At 38.5% G+C, this 22,745-nt stretch overlaps 1 protein-coding gene across 1 annotated transcript in view; it reads right to left on the bottom strand.

Annotated features, from left to right (window-relative positions):
• LOC136875685 (histone-arginine methyltransferase METTL23) overlaps positions 1 to 19,116 on the bottom strand; it is a 36,801-nt gene extending 17,685 nt beyond the window's left edge. The window contains exon 1 of the mRNA XM_067149241.2: positions 18,991 to 19,116. Within this exon, the coding sequence (XP_067005342.1) occupies positions 18,991 to 19,095 (105 nt within the window). The 5' untranslated portion in view covers positions 19,096 to 19,116. The remainder of the gene's footprint in view (positions 1 to 18,990) is intronic.
• Between the last annotated feature and the right edge of the window lie 3,629 nt (positions 19,117 to 22,745).

Genomic DNA, 22,745 nt, shown 5'->3' with positions numbered 1-22,745 from the left:
TAGAAACAGCAAGGGAATGCCTAGGAACAACTGTGTGTAAAGATGGGAAAAGGCGAACATCTTGGTGGAATGATGAAGTGAGAGCAGCCTGTAAACGTAAAAAGAAGGCTTATCAGAAATGGCTCCAAACAAGGGCCAAGGCGGACAGGGATTGGTACGTAGATGAAAGAAACAGAGCGAAACAAATAGTTGTAGAATCCAAAAAGAAGTCATGGGAAGATTTTGGTAATAACCTGGAAAGGCTAGGTCAAGCAGCAGGGAAACCTTTCTGGACAGTAATAAAGAATCTTAGGAAGGGAGGGAAAAAGGAAATGAACAGTGTTTTGAGTAATTCAGGTGAACTCATGATAGATCCCAGGGAATCACTGGAGAGGTGGAGGGAATATTTTGAACATCTTCTCAATGTAAAAGGAAATCATCATGGTGGTGTTGCAAACAGCCAAGCTCATTGGGAGGAGGAAAAGGATCTTGGTGAAATTATGCTTGAGGAAGTAGAAAGGATAGTAAATAAACTCCATTGTCATAAGGCAGCAGGAATACATGAAATTAGACCTGAAATGGTGAAGTATAGTGGGAAGGCTGGGATGAAATGGCTTCATAGAATAGTAAAATTAGCATGGAGTGTTGGTAAGGTACCTTCAGATTGGACAAAAGCAGTAATTGCACCTATCTATTAGCAAGGGAACAGGAAGGATTGCAACAACTATCGATGTATCTCATTGATTAGTATACCAGGCAAAGTATTCACTGGCATCTTGGAAGGGACGGTGCGATCAGTCATTGAGAGGAAGTTGGATGAAAACCAGTGTGGTTTCAGACCACAGAGAGGCTGTCAGGATCAGATTTTCAGTAGGCGCCAGGTAATTGAAAAATGCTACGAGAGGAATAGGCAGTTGTGTTTATGTTTCGTAGATCTAGAGAAAGCATATGACAGGGTACCGAGGGAAAAGATGTTCGCCGTACTGGGGGACTATGGAATTAAAGGTAGATTATTAAAATCAATCAAAGGCATTTATGTTGACAATTGGGCTTCAGTGAGAATTGATGGTAGAATGAATTCTTGGTTCAGGGTACTTGCAGGAGTTAGACAAGGCTGTAATCTTTCACTTTTGCTGTTCGTAGTTTACATGGATCATCTGCTGAAAGGTATAAAATGGCAGGGAGGGATTCAGTTAGGTGGAAATGTAGTAAGCAGTTTGGCCTATGCTGACGACTTGGTCTTAATGGCAGACTGTGCCGAAAGCCTGCAGTCTAATATCTTGGAACTTGAAAATAGGTGCAATGAGTATGGTATGAAAATTAGCCTCTCGAAGACTAAATTGATGTCAGTAGGTAAGAAATTCAACAGAATTGAATGTCAGATTGGTGATACAAAGCTAGAACAGGTCGATAATTTCAAGTATTTAGGTTCTGTGTTCTCTCAGGATGGTAATATAGTAAGTGAGATTGAATCAAGGTGTAGTAAAGCTAATGCAGTGAGCTCGCAGTTGCGATCAGCAGTATTCTGTAAGAAGGAAGTCAGCTCCCAGACAAAACTATCTTTACATCGGTCTGTTTTCAGACCAACTTTGCTTTACGGGAGCGAAAGCTGGGTGGACTCAGGATATCTTATTCATAAGTTAGAAGTAACAGACATGAAAGTAGCGAGAATGATTGCTGGTACGAACAGGTGGGAACAATGACAGGAGGGTACTCGGAATGAGGAGATAAAGGCTAATTTAGGAATGAACTTGATGGATGAAGCTGTACGCATAAACCGGCTTCGGTGGTGGGGTCATGCGAGGCGAATGGAGGAGGATAGGTTACCTAGAAGAATACTGGACTCTGTTATGGAGGGTAAGAGAAATAGAGGGAGACCAAGACGACGATGGTTAGACTCGGTTTCTAACGATTTAAAGATAAGAGGTATAGAACTAAATGAGGCCACAACACTAGTTGTAAATCGAGGATTGTGGCGATGTTTAGTAAATTCACATAGGCTTGCAGACTGAACGCTGAAAGGCATAACAGTCTATAATGATAATGAATGAATGTATTTTATTTATATATATATATATATGTACATTTTCGCGACCGAAGCAAATATTGGATCATTAAACTATTCATCAAGTTCCGCCGGCGTTTGAAAGCACAGTGCCTGACGTTGAATATGTCGTGCTGATCTTCGGGAGCTGGCAATTTACTTCAATTGAGCTACTCGTCTTCGGCTTCTGCACGATTTTGGATCTTCGTATTTTTTGGATTATGCTGTGACTTTGTGCCTGATAGTTTATGCAAGCTGGCTCATTTAACTGTTCTCCGCTTCTCATAAACATTATGAGACAATGCCGAACTTTGCGTGTGCTATGCTGCTGTTCAGAACATTGAGCCTTGCTTTTTTTTTTTTTTTTAAGTGACTTACCTTTTACTTCTTCTGAATTTTACAGTGCCTATCCCCGTTATTTTATATTGCCTAGTCAACTGTTTTTATGTGGACTTGATCTTTAATTTCTTTCTTACCTATGCATTGTTTTTTGCATTTTATTTGGCTGATGATGACCCGGATTGGGGTCGAAACCGGTACCGCTTCCACTTATAATTAAACAGGAATGTAACTCTACATTTCGTATTTATTTGTATTGAATAGGTTGAACTACCTTATTTATTATTTCAATTTAATTGTGTTGACAAGTGTGTTGTGAAACAAAGAAGCTAGGGCTTACAAAGGAAGTTTGGAAACAGAAGAAATACTGAGCATGTTGCGCAGTGAAGACTCTGGTGATGAATTTATACCAGCAACAAGAGAAAGTGACAGTGACAGCAAGTTTGAAGAACCACCTACAGAATGTGACGCAGGAAAAGTTTTAGTACTTTATACTGACCTGCTATATAGGCAAACTTCACCACTACTTACTGCTAAAACAGGCCTAAAAAATGCTGGGTAATGAAATTGACTGTTTGTCCTTTGTGCATTTGTTTCTTTCCGAGGATTTTTTTAAAATAGATTTGCAAACAAACTAACCTGTATACCAGAGGGCTGATTAGTGCTTCACCTCGCCCCTTCACTATATACGCTCATGTACAGACATGGAAACCAGTAGAGGTTCCCGAGCTATAAGTATTCCTAGGTTTAACGTTCATGACAAAAAAGGATTTGAAAATATAGTGGAATGAGGACCTAATCTTCGAAACATATCTCTTTTTTCCATTTCCTCTAGTAAAAGTAAGTTGTGTCCTCATCCCAAGGTGGTGCAGTTCTTTCCAGGCACCCCTCCGATGGAGGTGAGCTGCACGTATCATTTTAACCACATACCAGCCTTCCTGCCATTCTTAAATTTCTGACTGTATCAGGAATCGACTGCATCCTGGGAAGTGTAATACCAGATATCATGCACTTAAACACTATTAGAGAATTTTGTAAAGGTATGTAACAAATTTCAGACTTTAAAATTAAGTACCTTAGAAACAGTGATCAAAAATATTCAATGATGTACAGCATTAGTTTAAAACAGTTCAGTACATAAATAGCAGGGCTGGGCATTTAAATCACCCACGCAGTAGCTGGTAGCAAACGTGTTAATCCCCGAAGTCCCCCAGTACAGTTAACAGCTTTTCTGGCACTGTCACATGCCTTCTCTAGATCTACAAAACATAACTGTATAATTCTCTCGTAGCATTTTTCAATTACCTGGCACATACTGAGAATTTGATAATGAGAGCCACTCTGTAGTCTGAATCCAACTTATTCGCAACCACTGATTGCAACCTCCCTTCCTAAACGACAGTGAACACCTTGCCTGGTATACTGATCAGTGAAATACCACTATAGTTGTTTCTATTCTTCCTGTTCCCTTGCTTATAAATATAGGTGCAATTACTGCTTTTGTCCAATCAAAGTACCTTACTAACATTCCATACTAATTACTCTATAAATCCATTTCATCCCAGCCTTCACACTATATTTCACCATTCTTTCCACTTCCTCAAGCATAATTTCACTAACATCTTTGTCCTCCTTCCCATGAGCTTGGTTGTTCATGTCACCACAAAGCTTTCCCTTTATGCTGAGAAGATTTTCAAAATATTCCTTCCACCTGTCCAGTGATTTCCTGGGATCTATTATGAGTTCACCCAATTTACCCAAAAACAGTTTTCATCTCCTTTTCCCCTTCTTTCCTAAGGTTCTTTTATTACTGTCCAGAAAGGTTTCCCTACCAGCTGACCTAGCCTTTCCTGGCCAATACCGAAATCTTCCCACGACTTCTTGAATTCAACAATAATTTGTTTTGCTGTTTCTTTCATCTATGGATAATTCCCCGACTGCATCAGTCCTTGTTTGGAGCCATTTCTGATACGCCTGTTACATTTACAAGCTGTTCTCAATCCATTAGTTCACCAAGATGTTTGCTTCCCCCCCCCCCCCCATCTTTACACACGTTGCTGGGCATCCCCTTGTTGTTTCTACTATAGCATTCCTGTATGCCACCCATTCATTCTCTTTCTATATCCTGAATATGCTTACTGTCTATTGTTTGGAACTTTTCACTAATCATATTCATGTACTTCTAATTTCCTCGTCCTGGATATTTTCTACCCTTATTCATCTGCAGAGATTTCTCTTTCACTTTCTCTATCCTAGGCCTAGGGATACTTAGTTCACTACTGATCAGAGTGATCTGTATCATCAAAACACCCCCGGTATACCTGCCTGTTCCTAACAGATTCAAAGTCAGTTATGATATAGTCTATTGTAGATCTGGTGTCCCTACCCTCCCATGTGTAGTGGTGAATAGCCTCATGCTTGAAGAATGTGTTTGTAACTGCTAATCAACTACCAGCACAGAAGTCTAGTAAACACTTCTCATTCCTATTAGCTTCCGCATCTTCCCCACATTTACCCATCACATGTTCATATCCTTCAATTCTATTTCCAACTCTCGCATTGAAACCGTCCATTAGCACTATCCTATGCTTGCTGTTGATCCTGACTACAATGTCACTCTGTGCTTTATAGATCTTGTTAACCATGTCAGAAAATGCAATGTACATCAATTAGTGAGAGGAATAAAGGTAGGGCATGTCTTCTGCGATGTCTAGTAGCCTATATGAGTGTTTCTTCGAAAACTAACATTTGTAAATGTAATTAGACTGTAATAGTAGAAAATGTTCGTAGCCGTCATCGCTTATTTGATACAGAATTATAGTGCTGAGACTTCTTTTCTGGGAATAAAGTCTTCATTTGAATCAACAGCTTATAAGACCTAGTAAAGCCAATATTCCAGGTTATACATTTATATGTAGGCCTACAGTATGTAAGTAGTTAGCATGTTTCATTTTGATGGTTGTATTTTATTTGATGTATAGGACAAACCTGATGTGATTTTTGGCAATTCTTCATCAGTATTTGAATTAGATTATGTCCATACAAGATAAAAATAATGCTGAATACTGAAATACAGAAGATAAATATATGGAATACTGAGTTCAATTACATTTTACATAGATCATAGGGTGTAAATTACTTCCTTTTAAATATTTATATGGATAAAAAGGTTTCAAATACAGGATAAATGGATGCCCAGAACAGTGGTTTCATACGACAGATTTTTTTTTTTTTACAATTTTGCTTTATGTTGCACCGACACAGATGCTCTTATGGCAACGATGGGATAGGAAAGGCCTGGGAGTGAGAAGGAAACAGCTGTGGCCTTAATTAGGGTACAGCCCCAGCATTTGCCTGGTGTGAAAATGGGAAACCATAGAAAACCATCTTCAGGGCTGCCGACAGTACGGTTTGAACCCACTATCTCCCGGATGCAAGCCAACAGCTGTGCACCCCTAACCGGACGGCCAACTCGCCGGGTAGAATTATTTTAATGTTCGGAAGATGTGAATAGAAATTTTCAAAATCCTATGCCAAGATATAATGTATTTTTTTTAAATGACTTAAGATGTGATATCATTTTAAAGTAACCTGTATATAACTGAAACTTATATAGCCTAATCGAATTTTAAATGATGTATCTAGGGCACGGTGTTGAATGTCAACCAGCTGAGAAAGCTACAGAGCACCAATTACACACCATGGAAATTTGCATGCTCCGTTGGTCGACGGGCATCACACTACTGCATCAAGTAAAAAAGACACCATCCACCAGCAAATGGGCATTGCACCCATCACTGAGAAGGCACGGGAAAAACGTCTCCAACAGTATGGTCATGTCCTACGTGCCGAACCTAGAACAGTTGCCAATTTCACCCACACCTTTGAAATTAATGGGTAATGACTACACAGACGTCCAAAGCAGCACTGCACGACACAGTGAATGCTGATATGAAGACTCTGGATTTAAGACAACGTGATGCCCAAGACCATGAAAAAGGGCGAGCCAAAATTAGAACAGCGGATCCCGCATGAGCGGGAAAACGCTAGGAAGAAGAAGACTGTTTCATAGAAACTGCTGATTTCATTACTCATCAGGATATATGTGACTATCTTATAACATAATTATACTCTGTAATAATGAAATAGTTTTAAAATTCACTAATTACCTGTCACGAAAATGCCTGAAGTGCCTATTACCTGTACGCCCAGGATAGATAAATCCACGCTCATGCATATTTTAACATGGCAGACAAAGAAATTTTATTCTTTCAATACCAGCATTTTCACCAGTGTGATCTCACAGAAAGCAATGAGATGGGACAAGTTCAGTATATATAAAGTACCTGGCTAAATATTTTCATCGTCTAACCTAAGAAAGAAAAGAAAAACCTAGGAGCTCATGTTTCATGCCTTCGTTAATTCACTGTTCTTAACTCATCTTCAAAATTTCTGGACGCTGGCCTTATCTATTTCGTTTTCCTTCTTCTGCGTATCAGTTTGTGTTGCAGTTGCTGCAATTCTAGTGCCCATCTGGTGGACATTGAACTACACTATCTGGTCGCAACTGAGCCAAAGCATGGAAATTTCTTTATGGAAAGGTTCGAACAATCACAACTCGAGACCGCACCACTGAAACCTAAGGTGTGGCTGCGCTTCATAGTTGATACCTTTGTGATATGGAGCCACGGACAGGAACAACTACAGTTTTTTCTACAGCATCTGAATAGTATTAACACCAATATTCAGCTCACTATGGAGACAGAAAACAAAGGAAAACTCCCTTTCCTCATGACTGAAGAGCATAACAAACATAGCCGGCTGGGACAAGCAATCATCAGTCGCTGAACACTCGCTGCTAGCAGGCCATGACAAATAGTGCAGCAACACCAAAGTACTGTCAACTACTGTATCTTATCATGCCCAGCTACAAAGGGAAGCCACTGAAATCCTAAAGAACACCAACAGCTTCAACCATAAGGAGGAATCTGAATGGGTAAAGAAAGCCTGGTTTCCAGTCCTAAAAGCCTTCAATACTGAAGGACACGGATGGCCGCAGCAGAACAGGAAAAGCAAAGGGTGAACAGTTGCCTGTCTCCACCAAGTCAGGTCGATGTACAACGGGCTCCTTAATGCTTCAACCATTTACCGAAGAACAGCCAATCAGTGACCGCCCCTCTAGTATGGAAGAGCAACAGGCGAGCAGCACACTGCAGCCTGCACTATACAATGAGGTGGTATTACAATACAACTTCATTCCACTGTGATCTTCGCTGCAATCGAAGTCAGCCGGAACCCTTGATAATGCTGAACGCAGTTTTCAGTGAAACACTGGGACCATCACATGCTCCTGGACCACGGCCTACAAGCCCGGAAAACAATGACACGATTTGTAACGCTGAGGCTGGTGACCTAGATGCCCCTTTAAACAACAATCATCATCAATTATTTTTCGATGCCATTTGTCGAGCGTAGCTCAAGTTTGCAAGAAGGAGAATGTGGCAGTAGGAAGGCAACATTTTGAATGAACTGATGGGAACTCTTATTTATTTTTTAATTCTCAAAATGTCAGCAAGAAAGAAGAGCATTTCGACTGGACGGAATAAAAATGTTTTCTATAGGTTAATGTAAAGTCCAGAGTGTTAACTCTGCTTTCCTGTTGATATCCTTTTGTGCTTACACCATTTTCTGTTTCTCAAACTCAACCGCTTGTCAATGGGAGCGAGGAAGCATCTGTTGTCTTTCCTGGTTGACCATCTTAGTGAGTGGACGTGCTTGCACTGAGCTCCCACCTCATGGGAACCCGCCTATCCTCAAGGTAAGCACTCTGGTTTCTTTCAGGTTTGGTTGTAAATTCACTTATATTTTAAATGTAATACTTCTTTCTAAATATGCAGGAGTTTGGCTTTGGATCTTACGTTTACCACTAACTTTCAATTTCGTGATGAGTTAGTTTTTCAGCTACCCTCACTTTCAACTCTGCTGGAGAAAAAATTAATTTATTAATTAATTTATAATGAATTAATTTTAATTTACCCATCAGGCTTGCCATCCGTTAGTTCCTGTTTCACTTTTTTCTATCTTTATTTTAATGTTCATCTCCTGAAGTGCTGTAGTTGATGACAATCTTGTTTTCTTTGTTTATGTACATTTTTAGTTAGGCCTACTCTTGGATTGTGTAGAATGGGACTAGCCCTCAGTTTCATAGACGTAAATCGTCGCAGTAGGTTTTGACATGTTTTCATTCAGGTGCCATGGCACATGTAACTTACTGTAAGTTATTTGTTTTAGCACACTGTGCACGTGTTGAGGTTATGTTCAACTTATATCTACCTCTTTTCCCAAATCATGTTACCACTAGAGTTTTGTTTAACTTTTGAGTTTTTAATACATTAAATTAGATAAATGTTAGCTCATAGAAAATTATCTCTCCAAATCTTTAAACACCAAACACCACTACCTCGTAGGGTTCCCGCTGCTTCCCGCATCATACCAGTAGTCGTGTATCCTTAACTTGCTTTTAGAATTTAATGTTGTGATGTGTTTCAACAATTTTAAATTTATTGTCATGTTTCAAATGTCTTTCTTTTAGTAGTTGTTTTACGTCAATTGCTCAAGGGCGATTACAGATTTTATTTTTCTCCTGTTTTGTGTAATGGATGTATAATAGCTGTAGTACAATGTTTTGGTTGTTCTTCTTTGTTCCAGAATTTTACTATGCATTGGTGTAATTATATTTTCACTTGTTCTGCTGTATATTTCCAAAGTTCTGCAAATGTTTGTTCTTCTCTTGCTTTGTAGTTTTTGAGCTCTTTCAAAGCTTTGTAGATGTCATGGATTGTGGGCGAGTTTATACTTTCCGCTGGTGTTTTAATTGAAGAAGAAAGTTACTGGGGAATTTTTGCAATTTAATAATTTATTAAAGGTTTCTGTTAAAATTTATGTATTTTTTTTCTATTGCTATGGGCCATCTTATTATTTTTATCTTTTAACAGTGTTGGAGGATCATATCTTTATAGTTGTATGCTAGATATTTTGTACAACTTATAAATCTCATTTTTGGCATCAACTTGAATATGTTTTACAATTACTGTACATAGAATAGCAATAAAAAAGCAAATAAGTATTGGAAGGTGGAATTCTTCCTTCAACATAACCTTAGTTGAAATATTTATTAGTAATCTCTTAAGTTTGTTCTCTTGCTATTTGTTTCTATCATTAGAAGTATATCTGAACTTAAGACCACATGATGCCCAAGACCATGCAAAATGGCAAACCAAGATTAGAACAGCGGACACTGCACCAACGGAAAAAACACTAGAAAGAAGGTTAGAAGTACAGTAGAAGTCTGTTATAGCGAGAATTTACAACGGCAAAATATTTAGTTGCTATAGCGGATTATCGTTATACGCAATTTTCCCAAATTTCAGAAAAGATACGCAAAAAGCCAGTTACAAAACCAGCGAAAAGTGCAGCGATTAAAAATGTTTCACCGTGCAAAGTGAAAGTTAAAATTATTCTAGGCTATATTACATTTGTATTTAAAGTTTCCATCCACAACACTAAATTTGAATATAGCAGTTACCTTACAGAGGCTTCAGGAAGGGAGTCCAAAGTCGCTTGCTTCAGTCTTGTGCCGGCAATGGTGTTCCTTATCACAAAATTCTCCACTCGCTGGATAGCCACCAAATAGTCTAGTTATGTGTAATTTACTGCATGAAATGATTTTAAAACATCTAAAGCACTCATATCTGCAGACCATGTTGGTACGTCTGTGATGTTCCCGTCCTCCTCACTCTTGTCAGATTCATCATGTGAGTTAGTAGGCTTAACAAGTTCAAGAATTTCACTCTCAATCAGATCCCCACACACAGGCACACCTTCGTCAGGTTCTACATAATCGTCAAGCTGACAGGTGACTTCCAGCTGAGAAGAGACATGATTCCAGCTATCTGGCACTTCGAGACAAGGAAGTTCTTCCTCAATAATTTCGCTTTCTGTTTCACTTTGTCGGAAGACAGCGTGTCTGAAACATGAAGAAACTGCAGCGGGAGATAGGGTTTCCCACGATACTGCGATACCTCGGATAGCTTCCAGTACATTCCATTTCAGTACTCGTTTTACCTCAAGCCTACACATCAATAAGTCGACCAGTATGCTACAAAAGCAGTGTTCAAGTGATCAAATAGTTGTAGCACACTGGTACAATTTGGCGGTAGGAATATCAATTTAATATTCTGTAGCTTAACATTTGGATGAGCGGGGTAATGGTCTATAAAATGAACGACTTTTCTGTTCTTCGATCCCATTCTCGAATCAAATCCTTGAAGCCACTGCTTAAAAAGCGCCAATGTCATCAATGCTTTGAATACTTGATATGAACGAGATTAAAATGGCGCCAATAAAATCCTTTGCAAGAGACCCGGTGCTGCAACGTTTGTTGATCTTTTCGTGGAATGTATTGTGTAAAACGATTACAGTAATATACAAATATTTACCGTACTTTAGTTCATGGAATATCTAGAGTTATGCAGAAAAAATAATCGATAGTTCTTAGCTAGCTTTTTACGCTGAAACGTAGAAATACTGATAATAGAAAATAAAACATGTTAAAATCTCTTGTAATAACGGATGACTCAGTGAAAGGGTTCTCGTAACCGAAGGCTATTGTACAGTTTAATATAGGAATTTTGAAGGGAAATAAACCTGTTTTAACACAGGGTTCTCGTTATATCCCGTACTCACTATAATGGACTTCTACTGTATATCTTTCTGGTATCGCAATTTAACCCTCCCTTTTTGATGGGTTCCTTTCTTTGTTTTTTTCAGTTCCAAGTGTGATTCTTCCATTTTTTTGACTCTGATACCTTAACCTGGATGTGTGTACCTTCCACTGTTTTATCACATTCATCGTTTCACCACTGGTGTTTTTTCCTTTGATTTATTAGGGCTACTTGTTCAGCTATTTGTTTTGATTGGGGAATTATTTCCTCTAGATCACCTGTCATTCATCTGGATGACATTGGCGCTTTTTAAGCAGTGGCTTCAAGGATCTGATTCGAGAATGGGATCGAAGAACAGAAAAGTCGTTCATTTCATAGACCATTACCCAGCTCATCAAAATGTTGAGCTACAGAATATTAAATTGATATTCCTACCGCCAAATTGTACCGGTGTGCTACAACTACTTGATCAGGGCACATTTAAACTCCTTAAACACTGCTTTCATAGCATACTGGGATGGGATTTTTTCTATGTCAATGGGGGTGAGTTAAAGTTTTACTGTTATTAAGTAATGATCTGATCCAGTACTCATCCCTCTCAGGACTTTCACATTGCATATTTCCATGTGGTGATTCTTATCCATAAGAAACAAAAACCAGTTGCCATTCTCTTTTTTTCCAATCTGGATGTTTCCAAGTTTTGAGCTTATTTGGTCTTCTCTCAAACATGTTGACTTTTAGATCATTGTATGTTTCCTGCAGAATTCCACCAGTCTTATGCCATTCCTGTTTGTTCTTCTTTGTGCATGCCGCTATTATGTCTAGCTCATTTCCCTTCCTAACTGGGCATTGAAGTCTCCATCGCTTCTCTGTATTCTTTCTGATTATTATCATTAGTTGGGGCGTGAGCATTTAATATCGTGTATATTTGCAGATTTTATAGTTAATGTTGAGAACCTAGGGGTGTACTCTAAGATTTTGAAATTGACCACAAATCCTATTTGAAATTGTGGACATTGTTTTTTTTACTCTTTTTCCTGGTATTCCCTTGTAAATTCTGTAAGTTATTTAACCTATATTAATAAAATTCCCCACATGTTTCGAGAACCTCACTTGTTCTCTTCATCAGCCACCAAACAATTTGCGGACTTGATACCTAATCCCCTCACAATACAATTAATATAAATTAAAAAACAAGAGTTGTCAACTAAAATAAAATATTTAATTAAAATTACATAAAAATATTTTTTTTTTACATAAAATAAATATCTCTTTCTTCTTAAAATTCTAATAATACCTCCAAATTGTTTGGTCACTGATGAAGAGAACAAATGAGGTTCTCAAAACATGTACGGCATTTCATTAATATACCTTAAATAAATTTTTACAGTATTACAGATGATTTTCAGTGGTTATTAGATTTAAGTCAATACAGACCAAAATCATACAATAATGGTTAAAATAAATCCTTAGGGAACTACGAGGTCAACCATTGGCACAGGCCCACAAGTTAACGTCAGTTTAAATACTCTATGTGATATCTGAAGCCATCTCTTTTCAGTTTTGACTTGATTTATAACTGCTAGGTTCTTCAGTCTGCCAAAACCAATCTTGAATAAATAAATTTATAAATTCCCTGGAAAAGAAAACATACGGTAACAGAACTATACCTGAAGAGAAAAAAAAAAAAAAAAAAAAAAAAAAAAAAAACCAAAAAAAAAACCTTAATTAAAATAGAATGACACATTTCGTTCTTGAAAGAAAATCAGCAGATTCCATCAAATCACACTCAAAATACTGTATTTCATATGTTTTCTTTTTCAGGTAGTTTATACAGTTATTTTGGCCCACCGAAGAACCTAACAGTTATAAAATAAATACTCTATGGATGCCTATATCTGAAGGAGGGCTGCAAACAACTGTACTAAGCCAGTAGCCATTCATCACTTACTGTTTTGGGTTTCTTCCCCCCCCCCCCTCCATTCTTGAATATTTCTTTTATATTTGTATGTAACTTATAACACTGTGCCATAAACTAAATGAATAAATAACCAGAAGCTTGTGCGATTGGGAGAGGACGAAAACTCTGTACACACACAGCCCCCTACCAAGGCAGACTGGGTAGAAAGTACAAGAGTTAAAATTAAGAAGGCTAGGGTAGGAAAGGGAGGAACAGGAAGAGAAAGGATCACTAGATCTCCCAGTCAATTTTGGGGAACACCCTGTTGGTCTGCCTCTACTCAAACACCAATCCTGCATGGATAACCGTGAGCTGGCAGAGTCCTGCAGATCAATAATGCAAGGTCAAACTACATTTTTCCGTACCAATGAAGGCATTATTTTCCCTTGCCTTTTTTTTTCCCAACAATTTACTTTACGTTGCACCAACACAGATAGGTCTTGTGGCGACAATTTGATAGGAAAGGGCTAGGAGTGGGAAGGAAACGGCCGTAATGTAATGGAATGAACGTAATCCTGAAAGTGAAAATTAAGTGGCTTCAGATGAACAAAATGATAAAGACGTCCAGAATGTGACAGCTGCCTCAGATCGCAGCAAAAGGTGCCCCAAGACCAAGATTTGCTTTTACATGGGTAAATAAGTACAGATTTTAGTGCTGTACATAGTGTCAGTGTGTTCATAGATCACCTTGTTTCCACCGGTATCACACAGGTAATCTAAAAACAAAACCTACAGGTCTAATCGTCTAAGATACATAACATTGTAAATAATGTTAGTGACCCATTACTGAAGTATAATAATCACTATCATATTGCATTAAAATGATTCTGTACACATGCATGCAGGGAATATTTAAATATCATATAGTGAGAAAAAAATACCCAGGACCGGTTACACATGTGGAGAATTAAGTACCCAGTTAAGGGGTTAATGTAAGTTAGCGACACAGTTAGGCCTACCTTTACCTACCAGAATGAAAGCACACAATACAAAAATTGCTAACATTTCTGGTGTTTATTTTATGCGTTTATGAATAGCGTTGTTAAATTATTCTTGTGTGTAATGATATAGGGTGCAGTGGATATCCTTTCCAAAAATGTGTGTGTAAAGTAGCCTTGAAGTTGAAAGCAAGGTATTTTGTAAATTTCAGTTTCACAGCAACTAGAATTGTGAGCACGAGTTTGTATGCACGCGAATGTTGGCAATAGCTACTACGGTTATTTATTCTTATGTGAGGCAAGTACGTGTTACTTTCAGTACCATACTTATTAGTTCATTTGAAAGAGTTGTTTGAGGTTTCGGAACAAATGCTTTCCACGAGTAGGCCCAACATACTTTTTCTGCATATTTCCCCCCCCCCCACCCTCTGAGAGGTAGTTAATTTATTCAACAATTTTCTTAAAACAGGAATTTTAAGAAAAATTGCGTATGGACTAAAGTGGCAAAAGCTCAGTTACTGCAGCACATTTTCAGTGCAGACATCTAAGCATGATTGCACTGTCATTTATTTCTTTCTCGCTGACTTTTCGCAGTGGACATGATCAAGTGGTGCACAAGGCTGCCAATTTTTGAACTTACAAACTTGTGTATTAGGTTATAAAAGTAAATGTACTTCTGGGGGATGGTGGGTGGGTCCCTGGCTGTTGCAGTGAACACATCTATCCTCTTCAGGGTATTCCACATAAGATTTGTAACATTTCAAATCCCTTATGACGTTATAAAACTTACGCTGCACAAACTGAATTTCTACCCATGAATATAGTAAAAGATACTTTATTCTCCTTGTAACATATTTATATTACACCAATTGTGAATGCATAGCACCAATCATTTATCAAAACGGTCCCCGTTTGCCTTTGCACAGGCGGCAACTCATAAGCCAGTCATCTAGGGCAGCAAGCACGATCTCCGAAGGGAAATCCAGACTGCCTTCACTAGGGAGCGCTTCAGGCTGTCAATACTGGGGTCTCTCTTCTTGTAGACCATCTCCTGAAGTTCAGACCACAGTCTGTAATCCACGGATTGAGGCTGGAGCTGGAGGAAGGCTAATCAGCTGGAGATATGAAGTCTAAAACATTGGCTTGGAGCCATTCCTGGGTGGTCTTGGCTTCATGTGCTGGTGCTGAATCTTGCTGGAAACTCCATTCTTAATTTTTAGGGCTTCATGAGATAAGGCATACACCTTGTCATCTTGGACGTTAAAAGATTCTTTGACAGAGAAAATGTTTTCATCTATAACAAGAATTCTCCTGTGCCCATCTTGAGCATACCTCAGCAGGAGGTGTTTTGACTTTAGCTTCCTCTGCATCTTCAGCTGGGCTGTAAGAAAGTGTCCTCTGCTTCGTCGGTAAGCTTTCAACCCAAGGTCACTATGTAATACAAGGGACACTGCTTTTTCAAAACATTTAGCTCATGAGCAATGTATTTCTGTGAATACGAGTTGGCACTACTTTCACAGGTGCTGGTGTCCTGAAGTAGCATGGTCTTCCTTGTCTGGCCTGGTCATCAAGAGTCCCTCCCAAGGAATTGCTTGATAGGGTTATGTGAATGATGTTGATCCATGAAATATCACTGTAATATTTGTCAGAAATGGAAGATAATAATGGATTTACTCAAATAAAGTCTCAAATCGGAGGTTGGTTAAGAAATAATACAAAATATTTTATTTTATAGAATACATACTTTACTGCCTTACAACTACTATTTCTGCTACGTCGCCGCACTTCCGTAAGTGTTTTGTTTCTGTAACACTGTCATGTGTGATGTCTTTGCTCACTGAAGATCTTTGGTGTAGTTTTATTGATTTTTCTCATTCGCTCTTATTTGAAGGGCTGTTGCTTTATGTGCCCTAACTGATTCATTAAACAATTTATTGGTCCAGGGATCATGCTATTTTTCTTTCAACAAAATACCAGCGCTGGGCATATGAAAAAAAAAAGACAGAATTCACAGACATAGCACTCCCATTCATCAGTGCCAGCCCTGGACCTCGAGAAAGAAACAAAAGATTGCGCAAGCAGCGGAATGCAACAGAATGGAGTCCCTTTTACAGCCCGTAAATACATATACATATTCCTCGCTAGTAACGACGGTATTTCTTAATCAACCTCCGATTTGAGACTTTATTTCAGTAAATCAATGATTACCTTTCATTTGTGACAAATATTACAGTGATATTTCGTGGATCAACATCATTGGATCATTCACGTAACCGCTTGAGAGTGCAATACACGAATGTTCTACCAATTTTCAATGTTTTTATGAAAATGATAAATCTCATGCAGATTTCCCTATCTTGTGAAGCACTATTACAGACACGGTTCTCATACTCTCCTCACTCCATCATAAACATTTTGGGAAAACAACCTCTCGCTTCTATGCCTAGATTCTCAATGCCAATGGGGGCTCATGACAGGGAAAGGAAACAATCACAATAAAAAAACAGTTGTACAGTACAGCTCAAACATATGTAACAGCACTTATGAAAAGACTAGGAACATAAAGAAAAATACTTCTAATCACAGGTTCCCTGGCAATCATAAATAAAGGATCTCTTCTGTGCACTACTTCAGATATCATTTCACGTTATTTTGGTATGTTTCTTCATCCACGATTAACAGAAGCACCACCACGGGTATAAGAGAGAGACAGAAGAGTGAGAAAGGGACATTTCAAACTATCTCCTAATCATATTTGAAATATATCAATCATCAACCTTACACATCATGCCAGAGGATGAAAAGGAATGTTATTTCTTTCATACAACCAATACAAGAAAGATAATCGTCAACGAATTACCATGAAGTTATGAACAACTTTTTACGGTTTTCAGAGACTACACCAAATTAAGATCATATTTATGCGCACAAGCTGTAATAAGGCCAATTCAAAAATATCTCACAATGGTGAAACTCGAACCATATATCGGCCCAAAACTACACACTCGAATGTGTAATAGTAAATTATCTGACTAGCTAGGTTAGAGAACACTGATCATTCAGTGGCCCTACATTTAACCCCGAACTACTATGGTGGGGTCAAGGCAGACCCTTCGAGGTATTTTCCTTGTTTGTCGCTAGGCTGTTCATCTATTTGCCACGTGCCTTCATCTATTCTTATTGCTGACCATGGCCTTGGAGGGTGTAGTTGAGTTGTGAAGGTGGTAGTAACAGTTGCGGTAAAATCGAGAGAAGGGGTCACAGTTAACCCCACAATAGTAGTTGTACTGCCCTTGTATTTTGTGAACATTGTGTTGTTTTATATGAAATCATATCCAGGCGCTTATCAGACAAGGACATTGTAAGTTATCTGCAACAATCAGATAGTGAGAAAAGTAAGAGTGAATTAGAAGCAGTAAATTTTACAAATATCAGTGCAGAAGAAAGCAATAACAATAGTGAACACAGGTACCATGATACAGGATCAGAACTTCAATCATCAACTTCTTCTGAAGAAGATGACGACTTTGTATCAGTACAAACTACTTTTATGGAGGAAAAAAAAAAAAAAAAAAAGAAGCTTCAAGTGGTCAAAAGACCCACCTGGTCCTTCAAAGACTCATAAAACTGATATAGCCTAATCGCTCATCTTCCTGGACTGAAGGGACCGGCAAGACAGAATCCACCCACTACTCCACTGGAAGCTTGGTCTCTACTGTTCACAGATGCTATGCTGCAGACTATTGTAGAATACATAAATATCATGACAACGAACCTAAGTGTAAATTATGGAGCAACAGAAACATGTAGGAACCTGCCGAGAGAACTTCGTCGGAACGTATATACTCTGGCCAACACAAGCCAAGTGACAGACGACTCAGTCCCAGTTGAGGGTGGAACGAAAACGGAAAGATGTTTTTGCTAGTGGCTTTATGTCCCACAGACGCAGATAGGTCTTATGGCGACGATGGGAAAGGAAAGGCCTAGGAATTGGAAGGAAACAGCCGTGGCCTTAATTAAGGTACTGCCCCAGCATTTGCCTGGTGTGAAAATGGGGAAACCACGGAAAACCATCTTCAGGGCTGCCGACAGTGGAATTCGAACCCACTATCTCCCGGACGCAAACTTACAGCCGCATGCTCCTAACCGCAGTCAACTCGCCCGGTAAAGATGCTCTTTGTGCTCTCATTCGCAAGACAGAAAGACCCCATGTGTGTGTGATAAGTGTAGTAGGAGAGTGTGTGTGTGTGTGTGTGTGTGTGTGTGTGTGTAAGGGACATTCTCATACCATATGCATATGTGAGGACTGTTCTGAAAACCAGTAAGTTGGGCTCCTTGTGATGTGTGTGAAGATAAGGACTGCAAGTGCGTCGAAAACATGCCTGCCATTTTTGGCGCTATTGTATATTGATGTCATTATTACTCATTTATTGCAAGTTTGGTGTATTTACTCCAGTAATTGTGTACAGTTTAACTGTCATTACAGATACTCTCACTGTTCGGAGCAGATAAGGAAGAATATTGATCTTGTTTCGAAAAATGTACATCTTTTACATTTTGTTTCAAAATTACATGATGGTTCAAAAAATGTATTATTTTTGCTGTCTGTTTATAATCATAAATATGCCCAGAGTGTTTATAGTCAGTTACAGCCTTTAAAAACTACGAACACGGTTGTAACAAAGTAATAGTAATTGTGTAGCCAAAACAAAATCATAGTAGTTGGGGGTTAATTCCAGAAATATAATCTACAACGACCAAATTAATACATAATTTACAAAAGACGCTCATTTCTCAGCAAATTACATTATATATAATTCGATCTATTTAGAGCACTAATAACCTATTCCATATAAATAGAGTAATAGAAAATCGACCACATAGTACAACTTCTTTAAAAAAAAAAAAAAAAGTTTTCAAAACTGTCTAGGTTATACTCAAACAACAAATGGCTTTCAACCAACAATTTGCCAAATAACGGGGTTATAATGAAAATTTATATCTCACCTCAGGTATAAATACCTCCAGGGATTCTACTTCACTTTCACCGCCCCTGTTAATTAATGATTTAAACAGAAACTTCTTCACCTGCTCGGTAACTCCATCGGACATTGGTATGGTATGGTCAAAGAGTACATGATCATCCTCTTTGTACATGATTCTTTTTTTTTCTTACTTGAGGAAATTGGTTGGGATTGATTGTTCTATCTCCCAGTCACAAGTCTTACTGAATATCGCACTTAATTCAATTTTAAGTTACACATGCATCACTAATAGTCTTTAGCATAATTAAAATACTTGATAGCAGGTAATACTAAGAAAAAGATATATGGCGCACAAAAACGAGGGACGTTATGCTCGCCCAGGCAACTTATAGAAGTGTCACTTCCAAGCATTCATGAAAAACAACTGAATTACTACCGCGTGATTACAACTTTATTTGAGTAGAATCAAGGTACTCGTTAAGAATAGTGATGATTTGTGGTGAAGGTTGGAATAGCAAGATTGAAATTTTCGTGAGCAAAGGTATGTTAAGACTGATTAGTTTCCGCATTAAGAGTCTCTGTTGATGGGCATATTGGGGACATTGAAAAAAATAAATGATCACTGTCGCCATTATTATAACCACAAGCACAAGAAGGGCTATTTGTTATATGAAAGCGATATTGATACACCAAGGTTAGTGCATGATTAAAACGTAACCTTATAATATTAATAATATGGCGTCGCGTGTTCTTACCGTTGGCAAACCATGGTTGTTTCGGAATAGTAGGCTGCAATTGATAATAGTGTTGTCCCTTCGTACTGTACCAGTAAAAGAGCCCGACTTTAAGATTTATTTTCAACGTAAGCATGGAATAGTTCTCAGGGCTAAACTGGATGAATATTAGCCAGGGCTTGGTACAGGAGGCAGGGTCCTATTTACAAGAAAAGTTAGAATCTGATTTGATAAGAGTTTATTCATGTAATGCATATTAAATTGCACATCACCTCATGGTAGATAGGGGTTGTCTTCCACATTGTCCTTTAAATGGCCCGGGTTTCCAGCTCACCAGGCCGCACCGGCTGAAACACGTTCCAGAAGATGCCCAAGTACTCCGTCAAGATGCGGACGGACCATCCAGGTTGGTTGCATGGAATACGCCTCAAATTCCCGATGCTCGGGATGACCTCCGATGGTTCCTGACGATGTTGCAGGTAATCACATTACCCAAGTACAATGAGGTTGATGGAATCAATGCCCACAAAACTCCGAAAATGTGTTCTTCGTCACTCGCAGAATTTATAAGTCAAAGTTCATGAAAACCTTGAATAATTAGTTTTGCTCACCACTAGTAAAATCACTAGTCAATGTTCATAAAGACTTTCAAGAATTCACTCTTTAACACTCATGGAAATGACAAGTCCATGTTCATGAAGACTTTCAATAATGTTATAGTTCATCAATGGCAAAAATTACAAGTCTTTGAGTAATCACTGGCAAAAATCACAGGTCTATGCTCATGAAAACTTCGAATAAATTTAGAGTTCATCACTCGTGAATATTACAAGTCTTTAAATGATCATTGGCGAAAAGTTAGAGTCCATCACTGGTAAATATTACAAGTCTTTGAAAAATCACTGGAGAAAATTTAGAGTCCATCACTGGTAAATATTACAAGTCCCATTTATAAAGACTTAAAAGAATTCAGAGTTCCTCAACACTCGTAAATATTACAAGTCCCATTTATAAAGACTTAGAAGAAGTCGTTCCTCAACACTCGTACATATTACAAGTCCCATTTATAAAGACTTAGAAGAATTCGTTCCTCAACACTCGTAAATATTACAAGTCCCATTTATAAAGACTTAGAAGAATTCGTTCCTCAACACTCGTAAATAAAGACTTCGAGGAAATTCAGAGTTCCTCACTGAGACTATAACCACACGAAGATAGCCTCCGACGATTATGGCAGCGAGTAGAGCCACGCTGACTACTCGACTGTGACTGACTGACTGAGTATCAGGCTATATTGAGCCCTCCTTATATTCGGTTTGGGGACATCTACGTCACATATGCCGTGAAGCTGGTTATCTCCTGAATCCCTCGACGGATTTTCTTGAATTCAAGCATTGCGACGTTTATGTGATTCCCTTTAAAATGACATGTTGCTCAAGTCGCTCCCATTATTATTATTATAGGATTTTTAAATTTTTTCTCCGTCGAATGTTCGGGAAGGTGTGACGCTTGAATCTAGAACATACGAGTTCAGGCAAGTTGCACGTGGCATGACAGGGGTGTGATCTAACTAGCCCCTGCAGCTACGTCACACATACAGCTGTCCTCAGCTTGCTCGCTCGTCCCGCTGAATGTAAACAAACCAGGCTTGCACGGAGTAATACGCGTGATGATTAAATACAATTAACTCTCAAAAAATATGCACGTACAGGCCGTAACCGATACAGTACCAGCAGAAAATCGCCATATTGTGTTCCACGCTTGATGAGCATACTGTTTAATACGTGAAAAGAAATCAGAAACCGGGATTTTAAGTTGCAATACATGTGTGATATCAGCACATGCCTCTTTGGCTGCTAAATCGGCTATATCATTACCTACGTGGTTACTATGTCCTTTTATCCAAAGTAACGTTATAGAAAAACCAGACTTCTCGAGTTGAAAAAGAAGGTACTTAACCTCGTATACATACGCATTGTAACTTTGTGAACAAGATTGTAAAGCCTGAAGCACACTTTGGGAATCGCTAAAAATATTTATTTTTCGGGAACTCAGTCTTTGAACATATAAAACAGCTTGGTATATGGCACAGAGTTCTGCTGTAAATATAGTTCAACTATTCGACAACGGATATTTAAAACTTGTGTTTGTTTGTGGATCATAGAATGCTGCTCCTAATCCAGTAGACGATTTTGACCCATCAATAAATAGATGATAATCTTGGGAATGTAATAAACCTTTAAATCTCTTTTGAGGACAAGGTCGTAAGTTAATCCCACTGGAGGATTGGATAGGTGGACAAGAGGACGCTATAATTATGGATGGACGAAATATGATAATATCGTAAATATATGAATACATGATGAAAAGCGGTGTTCGTATAATGGAATCGGGAATATGTTGCATTTCAACATATGCCGTATATATTGCAGGGTATTGGTGATTCTTTGGGGGACGCTGTTGGTAGTATTAATATAGTAATTTCAGTTTAGGGAATAGAATAGAGTTCGATCTACTGATGTGCTTAAGCAAAAAAATTTTCGCAATTTTTAATCGTCGAATATGGAGAGGCTCTTCTAAGGCTTCAACTAACAGGGCGTTAGTCGGTGTTGTTTTTAGTGTACCCATACTTATACGTAAAGCGGAAAATTGTAGTCGATCTAATGTTAAAAGATTCTGTTTGGAAGCTGAATCAATGATATGTGCACTATAATCTAAGGTAGAGCGAATGATAGCGCGGTATAGCTGTAACGCTGACAAGGGGTCAGCACCCCACGGACGTTTCGTTACTGTTCGCGAAATGTTGATATAGCGATCGGACTTTCTATTTAAATGCTGAATTTGATAATGCCATGTTAACCTTTGATCTATGTATATGCCTAAATATAAATATTGAGGGAGAAGGGGATGCTGTAATCATCGAAAATAATAGGACTTCTATCAATAACTCTTTTGTTAGTAAAACTCATTGCCGCACACTTAGATAAGGAAAGATAAAGGCCATGAGACGTTAGCCATCGAAAAACGAGGCTCAGAACATGTG

This window comes from Anabrus simplex, chromosome 6 (assembly GCF_040414725.1).
Source record: "Anabrus simplex isolate iqAnaSimp1 chromosome 6, ASM4041472v1, whole genome shotgun sequence".
Taxonomy (NCBI): Eukaryota; Metazoa; Arthropoda; class Insecta; order Orthoptera; family Tettigoniidae; genus Anabrus; species Anabrus simplex.
The sequence above is the reverse complement of the archived record's forward strand: the minus strand, read 5'-3'. Positions and strand labels throughout refer to the sequence as shown.